This window comes from Saccostrea echinata, unplaced genomic scaffold, assembly GCF_033153115.1.
Source record: "Saccostrea echinata isolate AGI-Se365-2 ecotype Australia unplaced genomic scaffold, CSIRO_AGI_Sech_v1 ptg000030l, whole genome shotgun sequence".
NCBI lineage: Eukaryota > Metazoa > Mollusca > Bivalvia > Ostreida > Ostreidae > Saccostrea > Saccostrea echinata.
The window spans coordinates 7,627,201-7,653,010 of record NW_026889779.1 but is presented as its reverse complement, the minus strand read 5'-3'; the positions used below and the strand labels follow the sequence as shown (position 1 = coordinate 7,653,010).

The window sequence follows — 25,810 nt, the reverse complement described above, 5'->3', positions numbered from 1 at the left end:
TAATAAACAGAAAATTCAATGTTTTGTAGATGAATATGGAATTTATTTCACTCGTGAGACAGGATTTTTTGATATTTTCACTCGTGCTTCGCACTCGTGAAAATATCAAAAAATCCTGTCCAACTCGTGAAATAAATTCCATATTCATCTACAAAACATTGAATATCCTCTATTTATTTATGTACTGTATTTATAATGCAATAATGCAGAGCCTGAGGTGGATTAAGCAGCTGGCGAGCGCTCCCTCTAAAATGAAGAAATTATAAACTGTGTATAAATGTTTTATTTTCACATCTACCACTCCATCTGGAAATCCTAGATCCGCCTCTCTAATTACCAAAACCATTGAAAGTAACGTGTCTTTTGAAGGAGACGGATTTTTTTAAGGATAATATTTTTTTGGATGCAGCTTATTCAATATATACACATCAATGGAAGCAATTTGAGTTTGCTATCCCCCCCCCCCAAAAAAAAGAGAACTTTATTTGAACCGTTGGCTATCATGGCTACAGGGTGTATAAAACTATAAATTCATTAATAGCTGAATTCTGTGACAGAAATTATTGGTATAGATTGATTTGCTAGTTTCGTCATTTAAAAAAAAAACATTTAATAGGAGAAATTTTCTTTGTTAAATAACTAAATTTCTATGAATTCATTCATATAATTTTTGAAATACGACAAGTGACCCTAGCAACGCACATTTAAGTTACTTTTGTTCCCATTAGATTATCAGGTAGATGAGATCAGCGAAAAAAAACGGGATAAAAAGTTTCACACTCTACCAAATTTAAAATAGGTGAGAAGTGTCAAATTAAGTAAAGGCCGGTGAATCATGTAATAATGTCATAAATAAAACATAAATATAGACAAACTACAAGTCACTCGCTCATCTTCGTCTTTATTTAGCGTTTAATTTTCACGAATTTAACTAAATAAAATGGATATTTTAAAAGGGTATATTCAAAATTTGAACAAAGTGAATTTTTTTTCAGTTAAACAAATGTCTGATAAGCAAGAGAAAAGAAATTAAAAGTAACAATAAATAATTTAAGAAATGAAAGCTTTTGTGAGATCCTTAACAACCGCATCTACTTCATGTAAATATATCTTAAGGATGGTTTCCTTTTTTCTTACAGAGGTTCAGTCATTTTCACCCTACTCTAAAGATCTATGGGAGATAACTCGTTTTTTTTCTGTTTCTCACGGTAGGATTTATCGTTCACAATTCAATCTTGAACCGAGCATGCGCAGTCATAATTTCCCGCTGTATATGAAAACAAAACAAAATGTGGTGACCGAGGAAAGTGTCAACATTAACCGTTTTCATAAATAACAGGCTAGGTTGGTATTCATCGATAGAAAATATGCAGATGGTTCGGTTCCACAATTGTAACTATTGAATCACGACAGAATCTGTATATTTATAGAAAAATGTAAAAAGAATGGCAAGTGGAGGTGCGTCTTTCATTGGAACACCTGTGACAGGGTTGACTGTTGGACACTCGAGTCCAGTGCGGCCAGTGAAGACAGCAGTGATGAAGAAGTCGTCAGCTTCTGAACTGCTGGACCAGATACGACAACTAGAGGTGGAGGGACAGAAGCTGAGGACCTCTAACTTAGTGAATCTGGGTAAGGGACTGAGGAGTCGTGAACAGACATGTCCTGTAGATTTAAAACTCCGATTTTCTGATTGTTCTAACCTGCTGTATCAGAATATATGTGACCTCCCATCTTTAAAAAGAAAAAAAAATATGACAAGGATTTGTGTTTAAGTTTTGACAATAAATTTATTGTATATTAGATTCTTATAGATATTTAGGAAATATAAGAAGATACATGTCATGTCTCTGATATAAGTAGAAAATCCAATTTTAATCAGTTTTATTTTTATTTTTTAATTTTTGTTAAAAATATTACTGTAGTAGAATGTGTTTTCTTTCCTAAATTGAAAAATATGCACAATTCTAAATTTATTCCTTGATCAGTTAATGGATGCATTTCATTCTCTTATGTATTTTAAGAAAAACGTAATATATTGATTACTAAAGTCTAATCTGTGAAATCAATCATTACGAAAGATTTTGATTATCATTGCAGAATGGACATTATTCTTAATAAGCATAAAAATGACTATAGTGTATTCTTTTAGGGGGGTATTTATCATATGTTTGGTGGAATTATTATTTTTTTTTTTTTAATTTTTTTCATGAAATTCCTGAACTTAATTGAAGTATAAAGTATATAGCACAGTGATTTCTATGATCACATTATTTTCCGTTAATTAGTATAAACTGTGCATAATTATAATTTAGGCTTACTAAAACACCCCAATATGTGCAGAATTTTTACAAGTATTAACTTTCTACATGTAGTTTCTATTAATTTTGTGAAATTTCTTATTTATTTAGTTTATAAACTTTATATATAATACTCAAATTTTCTTTTTATGATTTTATTTAAATTGCAATGAACATGGATTGAATAATGCAAACAGGAAAATTTTTGCCTCATTTGGGCACATTTAAAACAAGGCAAATATAAGGAAGGCAGCGTTATCTCTTAAAAACAACTATGTCTGAGCAAATTTTTATTAAGAAAAAATTGTTTAGAAGTGTGAAAGGGCAAAAAAAAAAACCCCTGTGTAATCAGTGTATACAGCATTTTTAAATGAATTTAGGTTGATTTTTTATCCTTTGTTTTTGTAATGCAATGATTAAAGAAGGGGAAAACAGAATCAAATTAAAAAAAAACCCTTTAAAACATGTATACATGTGATTATATCTTTTAAGTCAACATTTCTATAAAAAGAGTGATTGTTGGTGTAATCATTTCGTATTATCAACCTGTGACATACATTACAAATACAATCAGTGTACTTTTGATGAACTTCAATAATGACTATCAGAATTTAAAGAAAATGATATTGTTTTAGGGATGTAGTATGGCACACAGATCTGGACAAAATTGAGAATTTCACCTAAAATACCCTTACATCAAAAATAAATTTAATGTTATTTTCTGTGAATACTTAAAAAAGATATGTTATTTTTAGTCATAGCTTTAAAAAATGAATTCATTGTTTTTTAATGAAAGTAAAAGCAAACCAGAGGACCGTAAAACTTAGTAAGTTCAGTTTTGTCAAAAATCTTATAAGATGGGTCGCTATAGTTTGTTCTTTTAAAAAAAATCCAAACTGTCCGAAAATTATGACTGTAATATTCAGTCCTTTAAAAATCTTGTGCAGTTATATTAGTGAATAGTTCTTGGTAAGAATACTCTTGTATATATGTTAAAACCATTTTGGAAGTATTTTGCCAGACAATATTAGAGACAGGAGGGATTAAGCTAAAAATCTTGTGTGATCTTTGCTTACAAAAGGATCATTAGGCCCCAATACATAAAAATCTAAGGTATTAAACTTCAATAGAAAAGGACTTAAGCAAGACAGCGCTTCTGGGTTTTAGACATTTAAATTGCAATTTTCAGAGGGACAGTTTATTATTTGTATACACTTTGTAGTAGAAATATGCAGGCCATATTTGTATACTGTGAACAGAAGTACCTAATATTTGACAACTTCAGTGGCCAGAATGGTTCTTCACACATTGTTTATGTTTGCTGAATGGTCATATCTAAACAGAGCTTAATTGGTTTACATAAACCAACAAACTGAAGCAACTTGCTAAACAGGAGCGCCAACTTTTTGTAAGTAATACAAAAACTTGGTGCTCCTGTTAAGCAAGTTGCTTCAGGCCAGTCTTGCTGCCTGAGGGTAGGGGTTGGGTGGGTGGGGAGGTCACCATGTCATTGGTTTCTTGCAGATGATGACATGGGCAGGATTAGGCAGCTATTGATTTTGATAGAGCTGTCATTGACAATTTGGGTATTAGGATAAAAAATTGATCCTCTTTGATGTTGGTGGTATAGGGTTGTCAGGATCCCCAGTGGTGAATCGACAACAAATAAGCTTTTACGTAGAAAATGACATATGGCCCTCAGAGGAATCTCAGTTTATACAGAGTGTCTATACCGAGTTACCCCACATCCTGTACATGGGGGATTTAGTTATACTTAGTAAAACAGACGTGTGAGATCTTGAAATTGATTGATTGCGATCAGCAGTCTTTATTGTTAAATTGGCTTTTCTTATTACTTAGATTAAGTCAGAGTAAACATTGATGACAAGGCCTATATTTGCACTAGTTTCTTAAATTGCCATTTGGCTGTACATGCTACACATTTGCTGTGCTTCAAGTTGTAAGAAAATATTTTTTTAACAAATCACAAGTGTTTGGAGAACTTTACCTTTCTATTAATAATGTTAGAATTGGTATCTCTTCCTTTCATACTTTAACGCCTTTCTCTTGTACAAATAAAGCAATTAAACTGTAAGAAATACTTTGTATCTGGTTACCATGGATGCTCTTTACATTATTGAATGGAAAAAGTGAAATCTTGTAAACTTTATATTGAGTATCCTTGTTCAATCTCACAGGTGTGGGAAAGCTTTGAACACAATTGCTCTGTGTTACATTTTGAATGAAAAACTGTTGCAAAGTGTTTAGTTTGATTAATAAAATGGTAAGGTTAGGTCATTTTAAAGATTAAGGCAAACTTTCAAATTTTTAAACTACCCATGACATCTAGCAGGTAACTTCCACTTGGGAAAAAATCTCTCCCCTTGCTAGATGGTTTTTTTTGGACATTCAAGAACAGAGAAAGAGACTGAACCACTATATACCATATATATATATATATATATATATATATATATATATATATATATATATATATATATATATATATATATATATATATATATATATATATATATATGTATTAAAATTAAAAAATAGTGATCATCAAATATTTTTTTTATTTACATATATCCTAAACATATTCACAAGTGTAACAAGATTACATATATTTAGTTTTGCATTGTTAACTAATTAAGGCATTTTTTTTTTAAATTTGCCATTACTGAGCTGAAAAACATTTAAACAACAATTCAAGCAAGTTAAAATTACAGGAATGTTCCATGTCTTTTGATTTGGTTTCATTAAATCCAGCAACAAATATTCCATCATTTCCCACCTTCAACAGAAGCAGGAGGCTTAGGAAGGATTTTCCTGAATCTTGGCTTGGAATTGTCAACTGGGAGAGAAGGGCAGATAAACACTTGTACAGGCTGTGGCATACACTGTCCATTTTGAGGTGAATATTGTGCAGAATTTTTTGAGTTTTCAGACATAGGCATATGTAATCCATCTTGGAAAGGATAGGGATGACTTTGTATGCTTTGACCATTGGGAAAATGTATGAAAGGTGCTGCAGGGTTAGGTCCCAGTGTTACAGGTTGTTGTATCATTCCTTGACCATTGCACATTGGCTGGGATGTGACACAGGATGCCATTTGGGGATTTGCCATGGTTGGAAAAGCTGAAGGATAAGGAATGTGGCCATGTGGAAGAGAAGCATTACCCATGTTTTTGGAAGTAGAAGAATTTTTTCCATGAACTGTACGGGATTGGTTATTGTTTGGTCTCCCCATTTGAGGAGGTGGATTTGAGTTAGATTTGGTAAGCTCAATCATTTGTTGTGGGTTTGCTCCTCTGTGATTTGAGTTCATGTTATGTGGTCTTATGCCATTCATGCATTCTCCACCAGTGGGTGCTGTCAATGTTTGTCTTGGGACAAGAATAGGGTTCTGAGAATCACAGACTTGTGGCTGAGCTGGATGAACTTGTGGCTGAGCTGGATGAACTCCTGTTGGATGATGGTTGATAAACTGTGTTGCCATTTGACTGGATTGTTGGAATTGAATTTGTACAGCTGGATAGTTATTATTGCCAATCACAGAGGTTTGTACTGATGCTCTGGATCCTGGCATTTTCATTTTGATTTTGTTGTCAGTGATTTCTTGCAGAATATGTGGCAGATTACCATTACTGGGTCTTTGAGAAGGATTCTGTCTTGTTAGTGGTGATTTCTCTGCAGGATTTGGGAGGACTTGTGGGGGTTTAGCTGCTATTACTTGTGTGAGATTTTGATTTCCAAGTGTACCCTGTCTAACCGTTCCTTGGTTAGGTGATGGTTGAGATCTTGTTACTGGTAGATTAGAAAATGGATTTGCAGGTACTTGTTGATTAAACCTTACTTGATGCATTGGGTTCTCACTTGAAAATTTTGCTGGATGGTTTGCATTAGTTTTCTGAGCAGATTTTTGCTGATTAGATTGGCGCAGATCATTAACTATGATGTCACTGGCATCTTTGAACAGGTCCTCTAGGCTTTCCTTATGTATGGAGGGATAGGAGTTTGGGCGGGGTTCATATGAAATTGACACTGATGGTGTTTGCTTGATAGTGTCTGCACTAGTTGATCTCTGTTGGGGGTCAGGACAAGGCATATAACCAAGATCTACAGGCAGACGGGAAGGTTGTACTTGGGGTATTGAGTATTGAGGTGAAGTCACACCCTGGACAGGATCCAAGTAAAACTGATTATTTACACCAGTGGGACAAGGGTTTGGCAATGGCATGCTTTCTGAGAAAGATTCTTCACAGGGAAGGAGCTCAACACGTTCAGAATAATGTTCTGGGCTTGTGTGTGGATGCGTCTCTGGAGCTATTTCATTGAGGGCCTTGAGCAAATCTTCTTCATCATAAAATTTGTCAAGTTGAATTTCCGCCTCAAAGAAGTCTCCCTCATTAGGCACTAGTTGCGGCATTTGTTGATTGATCTGATTGGGTCGGGGGTAAGGCTGGTAGACCTGGGTGTGTTTTGGGTGTGACATTGGACCTTTAGTCTGATATTTAACATCTTCACTAGTGTCAGAGCTGACTTCTTTTTTAGTTTGAAGGTCATTTTCACTGACCAGTCTTTTATTCACCCTGTCATCAGAAACTGTCAGTTCTTTTAGCTTGAGGCTTAGTTCGTCACCTTGTAAGCTGAATGAAACCTGTGTGTATTCTATGTCAGAATCTTTGTTTTCCTCATTCTTGTCTCTTGGTTCACTGCTTTGATCCATCTCGTATAGCAGAGCATTAATACTTTTTCCACTTGCCTTTGCCGAGTCAATTTTACTCCTCAGACTTTGGATTGATTCAATATCAGAATCTGAGCAAGGTTTACACATTTTCTGAGTATTTTGATCACATGTCTTTTCCTTGTATGAGTTTGAACGAGTACGGCCACTCTCTGACTTACCGCTTTTCTCTGCTGTAACTTGAGAACTTCCGTTTATAAGTTTCTTTTTATTTCCTTGTGTAATAGGAGTTTTAGTCCCAGCTTTGGTAGACTTAATTTTCTCATCACATTTTAATGAACATTTGCTTTCTTTCTCTAAGGACTTCACTGTTTTTATTGTTGGGCTTCTTTCTTGGATTGTGCCCTTGTCTTGCAGCATACTTGTATCTTCCTTAGCTTGATCCCTTGACTGTGATCCCTTTCCATCAGTAGTGGATCCCTTTCCATCAGTAGTGGATCCCTTAGAATGTCCTTGTTCTTCGCTGTCAGTAACGACAGTAATGGTGTGTACAGAGTCCTGTTCTTCTTTATTTTCATCACACTTCTCTGAAATTGTTTTCTTCTTTACATCATTTTCATCCTCTGTCTTCATTTTACTGACTGACATGAACTACTTTTTTCTAAATACAAAATAAAACAAAAAACAATTATAAACCTTTTGTGGAAAAACAGATATTTTCCAATCATTTATTTTTTTTAGTACCAATTTAACTTACCACTCGATTAAAAATATCAGTCAGTCACTTTAAGTGTTTCATTTAAAATGGCTGTTCCTGCTCTGAGCAGTGAATGATAGATATAAAGATGTTTGTAAAAAAAAAAAACAGCCATGTTTATTCATGAAGTTGCATAATGTTCTTACCACATACATGTATCATTCATGCAAAAGAGTTTTTCGAGTGAATCTAATTTGTTGTGATCAAGCAGACGTAATTAGTGCTAGAGACTAATCAACATGTCTGTTTTGTTTATATCCATGTCATCAACATGAAATTTGCAAGGAAATTCCAAACAGAAATTCAAAAATGGATTTCTGAAACTCAACATGGAGATTTAAATCTTTGATAGGTAACAAATAAATGATCAAAATAAACATTACAAGAGTATCAGATTGTTTGTCATTGTTAACTGGAGTGTACTCATGTGTTAAACGGCCTTGTCATCTTATGCTCTGAGAATCATTCAATACACAACAACGATCAACTACGTCACTATAGCTAAAACAGTATTTTTAAGGAGGTTACAGGTAACATAAGTATATTTATACTTACTTTTATATTGATACTGCCAGGAATAAGCTAGAAGATTTCAAATTTCAAAAGAAAAATTGGGGGAAAGACCTGTACTTTGACCACTCAAACTGGGATTTTCCGGAAGTCTATTTTAAGAACAGGAAATTATTCCACTGCTAAGCAAGGATAGGTTAACTGTGTTAAAAAATCTACTCCAATTAACAGAGTTAGTGATTATAACCGTGGTTTCGGGGGAGTTTAGCATTGTGTATACAATAGAGGGAAGTGACTTGCCTAACTGATAGCACAAAACATGAATTTGATTGACATAACAGCATTATTTACACACAAACATATCACATTTAACAGGTAAAAACCTCAGACTTGTGTGTAGACTTGCTAATAAATCTACTCGTCTGGAACATATCCTTAAGACATTAATAGCATTTGACTGTTTATCCATTTACATACAGAAAATAAATGTGCTCATGGTGTAGTGCATTTTATAGCATTAATTATGTCAGACTAAAATTGCTTTACATTTTATTAGTTATTTAAAACTCATTATTGTATTTTCTACATTTAAAAAGCACAACAACCATCTTTACAAATGATCATGCAGTCTACAGTTTCAAATATAATTAAATATAAGAAGGCAACTTTTTTTCTTTCTAACTTTCCTTCTCACAATTTGCACTGTAATTTTATTTGTAGGACAAGTAATAAACATTGTTTTAACTTCATGAGAGCCGTCCTTAAAATGTGACAGGTGTAGTTTAATAGAACCACTTTATTGCTATAGAAAGATAAGTGGGCACCAAAGTGGACCAGTTATTATATATAAATACTCAGTTATCCCTCATTTTATTTTTTTCAGGGGTTTCCTCCTTTAACGGCATTGAGTCGTCATCAGATCCAGGACAGGTAATATTCCTCAGACCACATACAAGGAAATTGTGATTATAGGGGTCAATAAAAGGTCTAAAACCTGAAAAAAAGTATGACATATTGCTTAAAGATTCTAAACTTGAAATGTTTTATCAAATGTACTTAAGCAGCACTATAAAAATTTCATGCACTGTAGATGTGAAAAATGGGGTTATAGATTTTTCTTTCTTTAATAATTCATACTTTGGCATATCTCTATATCAATTCATGGTGGGGGAGGGGGGGGGATTTAGTCATGCTAGGTCAAGTTCAAACACTTTTTTTAAGGTCAAGGTCAAACTTGGCTGTTTAGCATTCAGAGCAGGAAATTGGTCACATGAAATTGGTACTGCACAAACAAAAATGTCTTGCATAAATCAAATCTTTTTTTTCAGATATTTTCTTAAAAATTCCCCTTGTCCATAATATGTATCAATTATAATGCAAATTAACTTCTTTATGATATTTCACCTTGCACTGAATGAATGATAAATATTAAATGCATGAGTAAGTGTTTACTTGCATTTGTAATAAATGAATTAAACCTCAGAGTAATTTTAGCTGTAGTTTTACGCATCTTATGAATTTTATTGGGTTTTGAAAAAAAAATAGATTTCAAGGATTTTTATTGCTTTTTCTTTCCAAATTTAGATTATAAATGTTGTATAATCTAATGTTTTTGGAAGCTAGCAAGCATGAGATGTATTTATTATGACAATTACTAATTTTAAGAACTTATTATTACAAAAACAATATAGTGATTGTAAATTAGTGAAATTTAAATATATGTCTTGTTGATATTTTCATATAATATTTGTTAAACAATGAATTTTAATGCATATCTGAGACAAGGTGTGACAACATCCATTTCAGTTAGTTGTAATACACTAATTAATCAAGCAGATTTTGTGACTGGTTTTAAAATGTCCTTGATGACTTCTGTTTTCAGTACACCCCAGTTTCCCGACCACCCATTACACCGACCTCTCCAGCTACACTATCAGCCCTCATTGATATTTCCAATGAACAGAAAACCATCGCAGATCTTAGGTAACTTTTTTAATGTAACATCTCAAATCTGTCATATGTTCATCTTAAAACATTGAATTTTGCATGTGATTTATAGTACGCTAACCCCTCTCCCCCTGCTTCTATTGACAGGACCCAGCTGGATGCCCAGCGTAAGGAGACGGAGCGGTTACAGCAGCAGTTGGCCGGGGATTTTTCTAGTGTCCAGCGGAGCTCTGGCAGCATGCACAGTGGACTCCCCAGCAGTCCCTCCAAAACTGGCTTCTCCACCCTCCCATCAACAGAGCTCTTCTCGGCCAGGAGGGCACACTATGACTACAGTGGACCTCCGTAAGTTTTGAAATATCAAGTAATGATGAAGTAGGTCTTCTTTGCATGTATTATGAAACAATTCTGGTATTTGATAATGACTTTTATCATTAAAATTGGAAAGATTATGGGATCTTGGCTTAAGGTCTGAAGACATATTCTTCAAATATATGTTTTTGCATCTCTTCAAAATGTACCAAAAATATTTATGATTATTAATATCTTCTGATTTCTAAGCTTTTTTCAAAATGTCTTAAAAAATTGTAAACCAAAAAACGGTTATATCAGCAATCAAGTGATTACTAACAGGATGATATAGGAAATACCGTGCTCTGGAATCTTGCGTAAATGCCTGGTAATGTACTCAACTCTGTGTGAGGAAACTCACATAAAGTAGCAATACTTTAATCACTAATTCTTGGGAAAATGATGTATTATTGAGGAACATGTGATTTGACGTTAATTGAATTGTGTGTATTGTATGTGTATATTTGACAGGTCTCATCTAGAAAAATCTCTCAAAGACTCCCAGGAACAAGTTGCTGATCTCAGGAGGAGGCTACAAGAGGTGTGTATGATTTGAAACATTGTAGTGAACTCATTAACTTCCATTGGACTTTAATTTTCTTTGTTTTCATGATATATGTATGTAGAGACCCACAATATCATGTCCTCCACAAAGTGTTAAAATTGTAATCAAGACAATGCTACAGTTCTTCAATTACCATATCAAATTCCCTTGAACCAATATTTTTTCCCTCAAAGCATGAAAATTTGACCCCATGAAAATAAAAGATTTTACAGTATCTGAGCCATTGTAGGTACATGTAATATTACAACAACAACACGTAGATCAATACATATTTTAGTATTTAGGACTTAAATATAATTTATAAGATCAGTTTTTAAAGAAACTATAAATGAATATAAAAAGAACATCATTTGAGTAAGGTTTTGCTAAGAGTTGAGTTTAAAATTCTGACAGGCCAGTGAGCTGAGCGAGCAGCAGAAGAGACAGTTTAGAGCCAGCATAGAGGAGCTTAAGGGCAAACTACAGGAAACAGAGATCAACAGGGACGCTGTGCTAGATTTAAGGTAGCAGATACCATTCAGTAGTACATGTTAATCTTACTTGACTGATGTATCAGCTAATCCATGATATTATTTCTCTTTAAGTTTAAAAAAAATGTTCTTTTTGAAAGAAATGAAATTGCACTTTTTTTTTCAAATGAAATTTCCTAAATCCCATGTCAGAAGTGTCTTTAAAGTAAAGTTCTGGGTGGTAAATTTTAATGAATTTTGAATTGTGTGTTTTGACATCTGCAGACAGAAGTCTATCACAGACTTTGTTAAGTATTCAGTGTAAGTAGTGTATTATTGCAGACCTACACAAAGTGTTCTATCATGCACTAGCTCTGTCTGAAATTGAGTCATTCTGATGAATTTCACAAGTGTTCACAAGTTCTTAAACAACAGTTTGAAGAGTCACAATTTTTACTTAATGTTGAAAAGAAAAATAAGAGTTGGAGCACTGAACAAAAATTGAATTTTTTATTTAGTCATTTATGAATCTACAATTCTCTTTAGACATGGCAGCCCTTTTTTCTTCACTGGGTAGAGTATATATAGCATATTCAATAGTTTGTTTTGCATGTATCCATAGAAACATAACCAAGACATACATGTATACTGATCTAAATACAGAACGATAGCTTTCATGAATTTGAAAGAAATTTAACGTTAATTATGTGTCATGGTGTTAAATAAGACTGCAGCAATGATTGGAATTCAATGTTTGTCTCACTAATATGTCACTGTCAAGTTTTACCTAATTGCTTTGTCCTAATTAGTACCAGGATGTACTTTACATCTCCCATTCAGGAGAATTTACAGCATTAATCAATATGCAAGAATTCTGTCTTGCTCAAGTCTAATTACTCACAGTTAATGAAGGAATGCAGAAGAATTATTATCAAATCAGAGTGCAGAAAATTCTTAACTGCTGGAATTAAGTGTAACATCTATGAATAGAATTGTAAAACTTAATGAAACTTGCACAATGAATCAAAAAGTTAAAATTATAGTACATGCTGTACTTTAAAAGTGTAAATATTTTTTTTCTGTTTCTAAGGGCCACTGTCTGTCCTCCATAATAGAATTAGAAAATAAAGCAACATCAAATTAAAAACAAGAAATGACAACCTATTGTCTATTTCCTAAAAGGAACCAATGCTTCATTCAAAAATTGTTGTTTTATTCTGTATTTGCTTCATCCAAAAATTGTTTTTTATTCTGTTTTCTGTAGACAAAAGGAATCCTCTAACCAAGAAATGATGCTAAACAAATTCCAAGTGACTGTACAACAGTTACAGGAAAAGGTCAGAGGTCAGGAAGAGGTAGGTCAGAGAACTAGGAAAAGGTCATAATAAATTTGACTTATGAAAAATTTGAATAATGCATTTTATAAAATTGAGTATAAATTCATTTTGAGTATTTTACTGATATTCAGCAGTAACTGTTCTTTAATTTATCAGTCTTGAAGTACAATGGCCAATGTCACTAAGAAACTCGGTATGGTGCAGAATCAGTTTCAGGTTCTGGGGCCATAAAACTGAGACGAGCTCACCTTATCTCAGTCTCACTTTTACAAAAAGAATAAATAACAGAAAACTAAGATTGAGATTAAAAGTGAGCTTGTTTAAGTTTTATATCCCCGGCCACTTCTTTGTTCATATTTACCATAAATATTATTGACAGGCTTTGATGGAGGCTAACAGGAAGCTGGAAAGCACAAGCCGAGAGAAGTATTTGATAGACACGGCTCTGAACCAGATCCGGCTCATCCTGGTAGATGTGGAACGCAGGCGAGGAAAACCATACTTTGAGTCTGATCCAGTAACCAAACAGGTTCCAGGCATGCTGGTGCACACATTAGAAAGATTTGTACAGGAAATGAACTCTGAACTTGATCTAAAGAAGTCAAGAATCACAGAGGTATAGTTGATACCACCATATGATATGATTTGCTACACTGTTTACCTAATTCTTTTCTTGTTGATATTGCATGAATTTTGATTAGCAAGAAGATTAGATTGAGCATAATTGATAACTGAGACAGTTTTATAAATAAACTGTTTAAGGGAGGTAATTTAATGTGAATGACTTTTTTACAGTTGGAAAATGAGGTGAAAGCTTTAAAACAGAACATCAGTCAGGATAAAGAGTCCCTAATCAAAGAACAACAAGAAAAGTAGGTTTAATCTCACACTGCTTTTCTCTCAGTTTTACTGTATTTTTTCCTCCATTTCTTTGCTAATTGAAAGCCCTAAGTGTAAGGTGCACCAGCAACTATTCCCATCCTAATTGTCTAAACTTTTTACCATTATTTAATTGAAAGCTACATATACACATCCCTTACTTCTTCACTCCTTTTTTCTGATATTTTCACACTTCATACTCTCTACCACCTGCAGAGAAACAGAAATTTTTGGAATGTTCAGGAAGTAAGAAAATCCATTAGTAAACAAAAATTATCAATTAACCCGTCTAACAGTCTTCATTAATCCTAACTTTCAACTAACATTGTTATTTAATTGAGTGAAGTGATATATCTTTGTCAATTTACTATAACGGCTTTATTTTTGTTCTTTGTTATAAAATTTTCAAGATCTTAATACATATTATAATTGAAAGTTAAATGTAGAAGATTTTCAATTGTTTCATTAACATGTAAAGTAACTATTCAAGCTTTTACTTAAAAAGATAGAACCTTTTTTATGAAGTGACTAATGTTTTAATGACTAGTTCTAACTCCTGTAATGGTGTGTCGTGATGAAATTTCTTGCAGAATAACAAGTATGTCTGCTGAGCATGAAAAACAGATGCTAGCTCTCCAAGAACGAGCTAATAACTCCCGTAAACAGGTTAATCATCTCCAGCAACAGCTAGCCATGTTTGAGTAAGTCTTTCTAGTGGGAGTACTGTAAATTTGTAGTCCACATGTATTCCATTCACAGTCATACATTACCTGTATTAAATTAAGGTTGAAATCAATTATTTTAGGAAGAGGGCTAAGATTTGTCATTTCTCTGAAGTTGTTAATCCAGTTAAAAGCTTGGAGTTTTACTCTAACAGTTAACACGCTGCATGTTTATTCATCAATCTAAAGCAAATTGTTAATAAGAATTAATACATTATTCGTGTGAAATAATTTTTTGGGGGGGGGGGGGGGGATAAATAAGATAGACTGAGGATCCCATATCATTTATACATTGCTTTGTTTGTAGGGGTCAGCAAGAACAGCAGATGAAGTTGAAGGATGCTACCATCATAGAGCTGGAGAGTAAAATCCGCCATCTCAAGGAAGAACAGCAAGAGGATAGGGTCAAATGGCATGAAAAGGTCAGAGTTCATACTCAATTTAAATCTTTATTAGCTAATATATAAATTGAATAAAATGAATTCAATGGCTGTAAATGGCAATGTTGATAAGAAAACTGATAAGCTCTTTAGGTTTACTTTGAGCTGTTTTTACTAAGATTTTATTGTTTACAGAGAGAGGTATATGAAAGATCACAGGAGAGTTACCAGACAGAAATGTGTAAGCTGAGGTCTGATCGTGATGATGCGTTGAAAGAGTCCGCGACACAACACAGTAAACTAGAGGAGACACAGGTTTGAAAATACTTGTCTACATAACCCAGTAAGCAAAGCAAAAACAGTTATTTGTTTATTGTTTCATCAAGTTTTAATTAATATTTATTTGACTGAATTAGATTTTTTAAAAACATATATGACTACATGTAACTGACTGTACTGCAGTGTTTCTTACGATCTGGTTTGTTTGGTCATGTTGTAAAATGTTTATGTTGATACACATTAGGAGTTCTATTTTTCAGAATGCTTTGGTCCGGTGTCAGACAGAGCTTGACCTTGAGAAACAGAAGACTGTCCACATCTGGGAAAAAGAGACAGCCATGCTGAGTAAACAGAAGGAACTAGAGACAAAACTAGAGGAGAAACAGAAAGACATAGAGAGACTGGAGAAAATGCTGGAACTCATTAAAACCGAGTGTAATGCTCAAGTCAGTGAAAAGGTACTTAACAATCTCTGAGTCTGTTCTTAAGTGGAAGATGCATAGACAGATTTTTTCTACTGTATTTTCTCATTGCTAATGCACCCTTTGTTTCCATTTTAGTTTTTGGAATCTCTTCTTCAGTTTCTTTCAGATGTTGTTTGCACAGCTTCAAATAGAAATGAAATCTTTAAATTTTTTTTCAGATTTGTTGTTCATGTAGACTATTACATTTTCTTTTGATTTTTTTAACCATTTCTGTGGTAAATAATTATTTTGTATAAATTATAACAGTTAATGCAAAAGGTAAGTTGGCACAAAGTAGATGTCTCTTCTTTAGTCATAACAGAGTTGTCTTTTCTTGTATTTAACTTTGAAATCATTTCATTTTCTGTCAAACAATGTCACTTGAACAAATCAAAACAGAATTTGTAGAGAGAATGATCACAAGGTAACATCACTCAAACTTGTATAAATTCAGGCACAGGTAATTACACCACATATACATAAAATGTCACATTATTTAAATACATGTAACTGATGTCATGTGCCATTTTTTACTCATTATTGTGTGTTTTATCAGCAGGATTTTTTTTTGTAACAAAGGAGGGTGTTTAGATTATTCTTTAGACTTAGCTTTATGTTTTGGTGGATGAAGAATTTTATCAGACATAATATCCGACTATTGTAATGTAGACCACTTTTACTAAGATCTTTTATATTCAGTACATCTACTGCATGAATACAATTATAGTATATATACATGTATTATCAGGGTTCGAAATTCACTATATACAACTCGCAAAACGCGAGTTAGAATTCCCAAATTGCGAGTTAAAAATTAGGTAACTCGCAAAAACTTGCGAGTTGATTTTTTTTGCATTGAAACTATCAAAAATATATAATATGACAGAGTAAAATGCTTTTGATTTAAATTCAGTAATTTAACTAAAAATCACACTGTAGTTGTATTTTGTGTATTGTGCAGTAGTTACTTTTTCCTTAAGTTACATGTATTTAATTTATATAAATTTAACTTTATATGAAAATTGCGAGTAGTCTTACAAAATTGCGAGTTCACTTTCTTGGTACTCGCAATTATTTGCGAGTTGTAATTTTAGGGAGTTTCTAACCCTGTATTATGTATAATAGAGTAATTTAGATGTAGTGTTTTAACACTGATATTGATTCAGAGAGCCTTGTTCCTGTACATTTCTTGTGTGATATTTAAAGTAACTTTCAGTGTATGTTTTACAGATATCATCAGCTGAGAGAATGGAACGAGAGCGCCACTTGGATCAGATAAGCAGTTTGTCCTCCCAGCTTAGCTCACTCACAGAGAAATGTAACAGGGTGTCAATGGAACTTGAGCTCTCAAGATCAGAGGTGAGCAACCTGAAGCAGCAGCTTAGGGACACCACAGACAAGCTGGACGCCATGAGGATTCAGTTTGAGGCAGTGGAGGCAGAGAAGAAACATGTGGCCAACATGCTGAGTGATAAGAAAGCAGATATGGACAGGGTGACTCAGGAGAGAGATTACTACAATAAACTCCTAGAACAGAGAAATGAGGAGATTGGCACTCTGAAGGGGCAGAAGGAGAAACTAACCATTCAACTGGAGGAAAAGGAGAAAAATCTCAAGATTCTGGGAGACCAGTCCTCCAAAATAGCAGACCTAGTGGACAATAACACACGCAGCAATGAGATTCTGAGGGAGGAAAAGGATCGTCTAATGAGCATGCTCAATGAGCGCACAGTGGCCTTGGAGGAGTTGAAGACATCAAGGGAAACTATGTCCAAGAAAATGAAAATTCGGGAAAAGAGGATTAAAGAGCTGGAGAGTGAAAAACAGAAATATGAGGAAGAAGTAGCCTTAAGACATGAGGAGTTGATGATCCTACAGCAAGAAAAAGAGAGCTTGTTCTCCGAGCTGAAGGAGAGTCGATATGAAGTGTCCTTAATCACAGAGCAGAAGGATGCTGTCAAAAAAGAGCTTGAGAAAGAAATAGAGAGTCAAACCAAGGAGATAGCCAAACTACAGAGCAAGGTCAAAGGTAAATTTTATATTTTAGTGTCATTACCAGTGGTAAATGGCACCTTGATTTGCTTTTTCTTCCACTCAAAGTTCCTTGGAAGCTGGTGTTTGTTTAACTCTAAATAACATGGATAACTAAGGACAAAGTAACTTCTATTAAATCTGAATAATTAACACAATTACCTGGTATTTTTGAATTCTGCTTCTGTATATTAACAGCCGCTGATCAAGAGGTTCGTCTAGCTCAGAGGACAATAAAGTCTCGAGACTCGGCAGATCACCAAGGTATGTACAAGGAAGGTATAACAAGTGTGTATATTTACATGTATACATGGCATGATATACATGGTTCAGATCACCAAGCTGTAAACTTCAGAAGGATCAACAGGTTGATAATTGCATAGGATAAATGGATTATCTATTGGGCCTCTGTTCTGTTTGAATGTGATATCTCCAGTGTTGTAGTATGTTTCCTCAAATGATGCCCTAAAAAGTTTTAATTATATAACAGATAAAAATATTAATGTAATAATTTTAGGTTGGTTTATATCTATGGTATGTAAGGTTTTTGTGTGCTTCAGTAATACAATTTTGTATTTGTCCACAGCTGTAAAGGTGGCTGATAAAATGCAGAAGGAGGTAACATTGAAAAGGAATGAGATTGACTCACTTAAAACAAAGATGAGGTGGTATGAAGACAAACTGGACTCTTTATCAAGGGTAGGTCAAGGTCAAAGGTCAAAGTTGAAAGTCACATCATCTAATATAAATGTAAGATTAAATACAAGCAACAAAAAGACATAAGAGTTGATTAATTAAAATAAAAAAAAAAATAGATGTCTACTCAATAATGGACTGCTGTCCTGTTCAATTTAATTTCAGTACTCTTACCTTATTACATTGCATTTGATTACTAACCTTCCAGATTTTAATCGGCTTTGGGATTTTGTGTATTACTGTAGGAGAGGAACAGTTTGGAACATGACAAGGATCGTTTAAAGTCCTCACTCAACAAATCACTCACTCATAGTCAGCAGTTGTCAGCTGAGCTCGAGCTGTCTCAGAACAAGATAATGGATTATAAGAGTCAAATTACTCGGCTCGAGATGGCTCTTGAGAAAGTGAGTCAAGATTAGTTATTTTGTATCTGTTGTGTTGTATAGCTTTCAGTAACATTCTCCATGAATAAATGGAGGATAATTTTAAAATATTTGTATTGGAGATGTGTAAACGTGTTAATTTATCATTAGTCACAAAGGAAGGCCAAAATAGCAAAGTCAGCAGAGAAATCAGGGAAACACAAGGTTTGTGGGTTATTCCCCTTGTGGTGTAGACCTTCATGTGGTATAGTGTACATGTTGTGTCAATGTTGTAGTTTTATTCGGTGTATGGTTTTGTGTTGGTGGCATTCGACAGTTGTATTACTTCCGACCTTTGTTATGTTTATCTAAATGTCATTTTAAAAAATTTCTAACCATTTTAGCTACTTTTAGATCTTAAAGTAATCCTGTTGAGATTCTGAATTACAGTAGCACTTCCATATCAAATAAACTTTTACAATACTTTCTATGACTTTTGCAAAAATGGACTTTCTACAGTAGCAGATTATGTATTTGATACTTAGAGTAATATCATTTTTCCATGAAATATACACATAGTTTTCACAGAGTAACTACGAGGCTTCATGTATACATGTATATATAAATTGCAGTCCACCACAAAGAATGCCATGTGTCAAGCAGAGGTTGAACAGTATCAACAGGATGTGGCCAGACTCAAGCTCCGTCACCAACTTGACCTTCAGGTTTGAACCAGTTTTATATTTCATGATAATATTCTACAGGAATTGATCTAAAATAATAGGGGAAAGTACCCTTTTTAGCTCACCTCGACAAAGTCAAGATGAGCTTATGCTATACTCCCAAACTTGCATGGATGATGCATCTAGGGATGGACACTACCAGACTTCTTCAGATGCTGGATCTGACCTACATTTTCCAGATGAGTGACCAGGTTAAAGTTTTTGGAGCAGGTCCATTCCCAAGTAACTTTAAGCCCTACCTGGAGCAAACTTGCATGGATGATGCATCTAGGGATGGACACTACCAAACTTGCTTCGGATGCTGGATCTGACCTACATTTTCCAGATGAGTGACCAGGTTAAAGTTTTTGGAGCAGGTCCATTCCCAAGTAACTTTAAGCCCTACCTGGAGCAAACTTGCATGGATGATGCATCTAGGGATGGACACTACCAAACTTGCTTCGGATGCTGGATCTGACCTACATTTTGCAGATGAGTGACCAGATTAAAGTTTTTGGAGCAGGTCCATTCTGAAGTAACCATAAGCCCCACCTGGACCAAACTTGCATGGATGATGCATCTAGGGATGGACACTACCAGACTTGCTTCTGATGCTGGATCTGACCTACATTTTCCAAATGAGTGATCATGGCAATGTTTTTGGAGTAGCTCTATAATTATATGGCCTGTTATGATTCAACTTGCATGGATGATGCATCTAGGGATGGACAATTCCAGACTTGCTTCGGATGTAGGAAATGAAAGACATTTTCTTGATTAGTGAACAGATTAAAGTTTTTGGAACAGGTCAATTTCCAATGAGCTACTTACACAGAACTTACAGGAATATTGTTTTCAGGATGCACACTAACTATAAAGAAAATATGATGTGAGATTTGCATTACTTATACTGATAACATTCGTCGAGGTGAGCTTCATAATCTTTGATTACCTATGTTTGGGAAATTAGGAAAATATGTCTGTCAGCCACTTAGGTGCCCAGTGGGTGCCGAGCATGTCTTTTTACATGCCCTTGCAATAGCTTGCATCCTCTTTGTGTAGTTTCTTCACATATAATAACAACTGTCTTTGTATCTTGTCAGACATTATGTATAATATGACATTAAATAGTTCTAACAAATTCAATTGCTATTAAATTCCTTGTATAAAGAATCACAAAAATACAACAGCTTGCCTAGCAATACTGTATGTGCAGTTGTAAATTGTTGAATAATGGAGGAACACAATCAGAACTATCATTGTTTAGCCTTTCATGTCAAAGGTGAATTTTCACTCATTTTTAGGGGAAAAATGAGATATTCAAGGGGAATTTCCTCTTATGGGAAAATGCTAAATATCTGGTAAATATGGCCTAGATTAGTCCTTGTTCCTCAAACATTATTTCCAGTAAGTTAATGCCAAATTATGTGAACTGTTACTGGGGTAGTTATTTATCTACCCTCTATTGGATGGTTAATAAATTTGTATGGATTTTTTTTGCTTTGCATGGTAAATTGAAGGTTGCACATGCATGTACCTGTAATTATATGTATGGGTTATCTTATTGTAGGAAGCAATACAGAGATCACTGCCAAACAAAGTTACGGAGTTTGAGAACCCACCCTTATTCACTTCAGCATATCCCGGGGTGTCTCACCTTAAGTCAGACATGGGCAGCAGGCCGAGCAGTCTCAACTCGGAGAGGAGGTTCCCTAACAAAGAATTCTCTGTGGAGTCTGTCCCCACAAGGGTAGGCACCTCATTTGTCAGTGCTCAGCAGATACATGTAACAACATGTGTGCTTTCAGAAGTCCTTCATTATGTAACCATTTAATATTCTTTGTTATAGGACACTGATGAGTACAAGTATGTTGGGAGTGAATTGAAACATTTAGTGGACCAAATGAAATCTCTAATGGCCGACAGGAAACAGAAACAAGCTGAGAAGGCTTCACATCATAGAAGGTCAAGGTCAGCCCAGAATGCCTATGATAGGTAAACATTTGTTATTGTGTTCAGACAGATAGAGAATGTCTGTTGTTATATTTCAATGTCACAACTTGTGTTTTTCAATTCAGAATAGTATAATATTTTCACATGAAATTATTGTATTAAATTTGTAGTTCAAAAAGTTCATCCGACACAGAATATCACTCGGATGTGGAGTTGGAGAGAAGTTATTTGAGGTCAAGGTCAAGAGACAAATCTGATAACAGAGAATACTCAGGATATTCTTCACTCAGGGGTTTGTATTAAAAAAAAAAGAAATCATGACTTATATTTACATGTAATACTATATGAAAATATAAAATATGTATCAGGAGTATTGACACATATCAATGTATTTGCATGTATGTTACTAAAGGCTTAGTTATGTCTTAGAATGAGTTCATTGTTTTTTAATTAGAAAATCGTTCCCGTTCCCTTTCGCCCCATCGAGGACATCAGCGGTCATTCAGTAATGACACGTCACAACTGTTACGAGCTGGTAACGACAGTTACCCGTCACGTACAGTTGGCAGCCTGGAGTCTCGTCCCTCTGCAACAAGAGATTCTTATACTACAGGTAAGTCATGCTAATTTTCTGTTGATAATCATCTGAGATCTAAATTTCTTATAGCAACAAAATCTAAGGTATATAATGCAAAATGTTTTTGATTAAAAGTTTATTTGTGTTTGTTGTCCAAAAAAGAAAAGTGAGGAAACAGAACAAAATGGAAGTAGTTCTTGATGTGTATATTTGATTGGTTTACATATAAATAGGTCCCCACCGCTATCGCCTAAGATGTCGTAAGTTTTCATTCACAGGAATGAATGTGTAACCAAGAAAATTTAGTAGACATTTCTTGTAGTGTTAGTTTCTGAAAGAACTTTCCTATTCTCTGTCCAAATTTGTAAGAATACACATTTCTGAAGATTATTTTATGATAAATATGAAGACTATGAATGAATTAAAATGAGATATGAAACTGACACTGAATCACTCATATATATATACCTAGATATAACAACTAGATCTGATGGTTATCTGCACAACAATATTAAAGAGAAATCACATGTACTACATGTAATTGTACAGGGCACATAACTCTTAGATATTGTTTTCTGGATTTCTTCAGTGAAAAACTGATGGTGCTTTTTGTCTTGTAAGAAGAGTGTTAACTTCATCAGTATTTGTAAGCTATGATTTTTCATTTTGAGTGGAGCTGTCAACTAATGGCCTATGCTTTATGACCCAGTACCAGGACACTACAGTAGGCTTTTCCAATCTTTTATTGAGTATAGTGTGTATATAGTTATGTCCTTTACTGACTTATTAACAGACCCTACAGATGTAAGTAAAGAGGACACACACAATAGCCTGTCACTCCAGGACAGTGCCGAATTGTCCGCTGGGGAGTGTTCAGGTAGTTGTAAGGAGGCGGGGACAGGTAGGTGTGGCTTAGAGCTGCCAGTCATGCTTTTAATGGCACATTGTGTCCTGCTTGTTCGTGTTCTTACACTTCTGACAGTGTACTGCTTTTCAGCTGTAATCACCTGTGTTTTGTGATAGATTAAAATAAGGGATTTGTTGAAGGTCATTCAATAATTATTTGTTTATAGGTTATAGTACTTTTTTGTGTAGCCAGAATTTAAAATTGTATTTTATATTTGTAGTAACACTTACTACTAGAATTATTATAGTTTAATGGTTTACCTCTAACTGTTACATACTGTGCACTACTTAGATTAATTATATATGTGGAATGTTTACACTGTAGGTAAAGATCATATAACATTTGATTAATTTCGTGTTTTTTCACTAAAGTGGAGTTTGTATCGACACAGTATTCAAGATAATGCAATGCAGCAGAGCTTTTGCATACCTTTTTAGAAGTGGCATATTTTCATATCCACAGCATTTGAAAGCTTTATGCACAATTTTGTTATTTAATTTCATTGTGAGAGCTTTAATTTTTTTACCTACACTTCAGACCAGAAGAGGTTGCACTGACAATATGTCAATCTGTTTGTCTCTAGATTATGTATAAAATTAATCTACTTTTGATATTTACACCAAATAGTTTATCCAGATGAAAACTTGGCACACAGGATTATACATCTTTACACATTTATTTTTAAGTAAAAATTAGGTGTGATGTTTTCCACAAATGTATGCAGACAAAATAGTTTTTTCAGAATTATGTAGTATACTGTACTTATTTTAATAACCTTGGCCACACCTCATCTCAAATTAAAAAAATTAAAAACATATTCACTGGAATGACAAATGCTGCAAGAGAAAGACCATTTGAAGTAGTGTAGTTAACCAAGTTTAGAGTACCTTGAATTAATCTGCATGTGTTACAAGTTTACTGAAATCAGACAAAAACAAAAACTGTTGTAACACACATGTTGTAAAGTGCTAGGGACAAAAGATTTTGATTATTAACTTTATTTGTTATATCTGTTAAGTTCTTAATATATTTTAAAATTACAGAGAATGAAAAATCACTTTGCTAAAATCATGAATCCAATATGACCCTGTACTCTGTACCCATGTGGTAGTTACTTTTCAAAATTTATAAAGGAAATATAATAATCCCAAGTATAAATACTTAGATTTTTAAAAATGATTTATTAAAGCTTGCTCTTTGTTTAAGGCATATTTTCCCCCTTTAGAAACCCTCTTCAGACCTGTACAGTAATATTAAGCTTCTTAATTTTTTTAGGGCGTGGTATCCCCCTACCACCACCCACAGAGACAAATAACACTGAGGACCTGTGCCGCAGACTGGAACAGAAAATTGAGTCCCTCACCAAAATGGGTGGCTCACTACAGAAGGAAAATAGAGGTAATATGGCTTACCTGAGAGAAAAAAAAATTATCTTTTAGATTTCTATGGGACATTCAAATTGATGAATATTTTGAAGTGGATATACATGTAAAACAGCCAATCTAAGAACAACACTTGGATATAAATTAACAAGAAAAGAAGTGAAATACAATCATACATACTGTGCTTCAGAACAATTTATCATATTTTAAGGTGCACATATCTTTATTTGCTGTTTTAAATTTGTTATAGAAATGGCAGATCTAATGAAAGTTCAAGGAAAGAAGATCAGAAAGGTCAAAGAGAGTCAGAAAAAAGTCAAGAAGGCAACTCGGTGACAGCTTCAGAGAATTAAATAAGAACAAACATTCCAAAACCTGACTGGGGGGGGGGGAGCGCTAAATGATGACTGGGAAAGTCTTCTGTGCCAAACTTTCAGACATCTCCATTGACTAGAACATTGAATGCCTGTTTCTGTGTATGGAAATCATACAAAACTGTACATTATTGAACTGCTTAGTTTATGAAATTATTTTACATTCTAAAAGAACAGATTTTAGCTGATGTTAGTTCTTTAAGATAAAGAGTAGAAAAGGTTTGCCTAACTGTGTCAAGTACCTGGTTAAACTGAATATATGTCGTCTTATTTTCATGTATCCCCCAAATCATGTAACTTCTACCGAGTCTCCATCTTAACCAAATGTTGTACCTCTTCCATATGTGCTTTTTGTCAGTACTAAATAATACTGATGTTAGATGTGACTATCTTAATGGCTGTATTTATAATTTATATTTATATTTTAAATTTCTCATTGTAAAGACAATCACACTTCATAACAGCAACATTTCAGCTGTAACACCATATCCTACATGTATCTTATTCCTACAGGTGGTGATTTTTTTTTTACTGTAAACTCTGTGTATTCCATTTGTGTCTGTGATATGTTATAATGAAAATCCAATTTCTCTACAGCATTTTACTAGATGTATTTATATTTACATGTAATTGTCAAATGATACAATCTCTAAATAAAGGTTTTTTTCCCTTGTTTTGTTGTATCCTTAGGAAGTTGATTAAATAAACATCACTTTCCAGAATGTCCTGCAAATGAACCAGACTTGAAAGTGTAAATTTTAGATAATCTTTTAAATTTTTGATTCATTTATTAAAAACAGGATAGGCCTATATATATGGTTTTTTGATCTCCCTGTCTCACAGATTTTCACTGTTTTATATTAATTTACATAATATACTGGATACTTTTAATCTGTCTATGGTCATTTTAAGGTTTTCTTGGCAATACCCATTTGCTGACTTAAATACAATAAAGAAGATGGGTGAACAAATGCCTATTGTACGACAGAAAGTAGAAAGTAAAAAATTAAACATCAGTTATGACAACATTTTCTTTGATGATTCATTTAACATATATTTAATGTAAAATCTCCACAATTTGCAACAATCTCACAAAGATTGAAATTGTTGGTCCATGAAATAGCATACACACACCAAAGAGGGCAAAAATGATCTTGATTTTCACTTTATCACAA

General features: G+C 33.9%; 3 protein-coding genes across 5 annotated transcripts in view; 2 read left to right on the top strand and 1 right to left on the bottom strand.

The window, feature by feature from the left end:
• The window catches only part of LOC133197197 (dolichyl-phosphate beta-glucosyltransferase-like), a 132,180-nt gene extending 129,554 nt beyond the window's left edge, over positions 1–2,626 (top strand). Inside the window, exon 10 of the mRNA XM_061333103.1 lies at positions 2,613–2,626. The gene's annotated coding sequence lies outside the window, so the exon portion shown is untranslated. The remainder of the gene's footprint in view (positions 1–2,612) is intronic.
• Positions 1,251–25,273, top strand: LOC133197193 (coiled-coil domain-containing protein 158-like). Of its 3 annotated transcripts, XM_061333093.1 has the most exons (27): positions 1,251–1,344; positions 1,431–1,632; positions 9,142–9,188; positions 10,141–10,241; positions 10,353–10,550; positions 11,028–11,097; positions 11,515–11,624; positions 12,835–12,925; positions 13,287–13,523; positions 13,703–13,779; positions 14,377–14,487; positions 14,816–14,930; positions 15,084–15,203; positions 15,428–15,625; positions 16,862–17,660; positions 17,861–17,926; positions 18,249–18,361; positions 18,604–18,762; positions 18,892–18,945; positions 19,353–19,445; positions 21,013–21,192; positions 21,292–21,437; positions 21,566–21,687; positions 21,850–22,008; positions 22,766–22,873; positions 24,155–24,277; positions 24,512–25,273. In XM_061333093.1, exons 2-27 carry the CDS (start codon positions 1,446–1,448, stop codon positions 24,595–24,597), a joined length of 3,870 nt encoding a protein of 1,289 aa, XP_061189077.1. In that variant the 5' UTR covers positions 1,251–1,344; positions 1,431–1,445; the 3' UTR covers positions 24,598–25,273. The 3 variants fall into 3 exon arrangements, with proteins under 3 accessions (XP_061189077.1, XP_061189078.1, XP_061189079.1); XM_061333094.1 differs by lacking the exon at positions 18,892–18,945 and having other exon boundaries at positions 24,512–25,272; XM_061333095.1 differs by lacking the exon at positions 22,766–22,873 and having other exon boundaries at positions 24,512–25,272.
• On the bottom strand, positions 4,910–8,601 carry LOC133197194 (uncharacterized). Its single transcript, XM_061333096.1, has 2 exons — positions 8,304–8,601; positions 4,910–7,652 (listed from the first exon to the last, which is right to left on the bottom strand). Exon 2 carries the CDS (start codon positions 7,637–7,639, stop codon positions 5,087–5,089), a length of 2,553 nt encoding a protein of 850 aa, XP_061189080.1. The 5' UTR covers positions 7,640–7,652; positions 8,304–8,601; the 3' UTR covers positions 4,910–5,086.
• Positions 25,274–25,810: the final 537 nt, after the last annotated feature.

What these genes read in the sequence shown, in the direction of transcription:
- LOC133197193 (XM_061333093.1), top strand. Translation starts at nt 1,446, where the DNA reads ATGGCAAGTGGAGGTGCGTCTTTCATTGGAACACCTGTGACAGGGTTG. An exon ending in CGTCATCAGATCCAGGACAG is followed by an intron (nt 9,189 to 10,140) that starts GTAATATTCCTC and finishes TTCTGTTTTCAG; the next exon opens with TACACCCCAGTTTCCCGACC. An exon ending in GACGCTGTGCTAGATTTAAG is followed by an intron (nt 11,625 to 12,834) that starts GTAGCAGATACC and finishes TGTTTTCTGTAG; the next exon opens with ACAAAAGGAATCCTCTAACC.
- LOC133197194 (XM_061333096.1), bottom strand. Translation starts at nt 7,639, where the DNA reads ATGTCAGTCAGTAAAATGAAGACAGAGGATGAAAATGATGTAAAGAAG.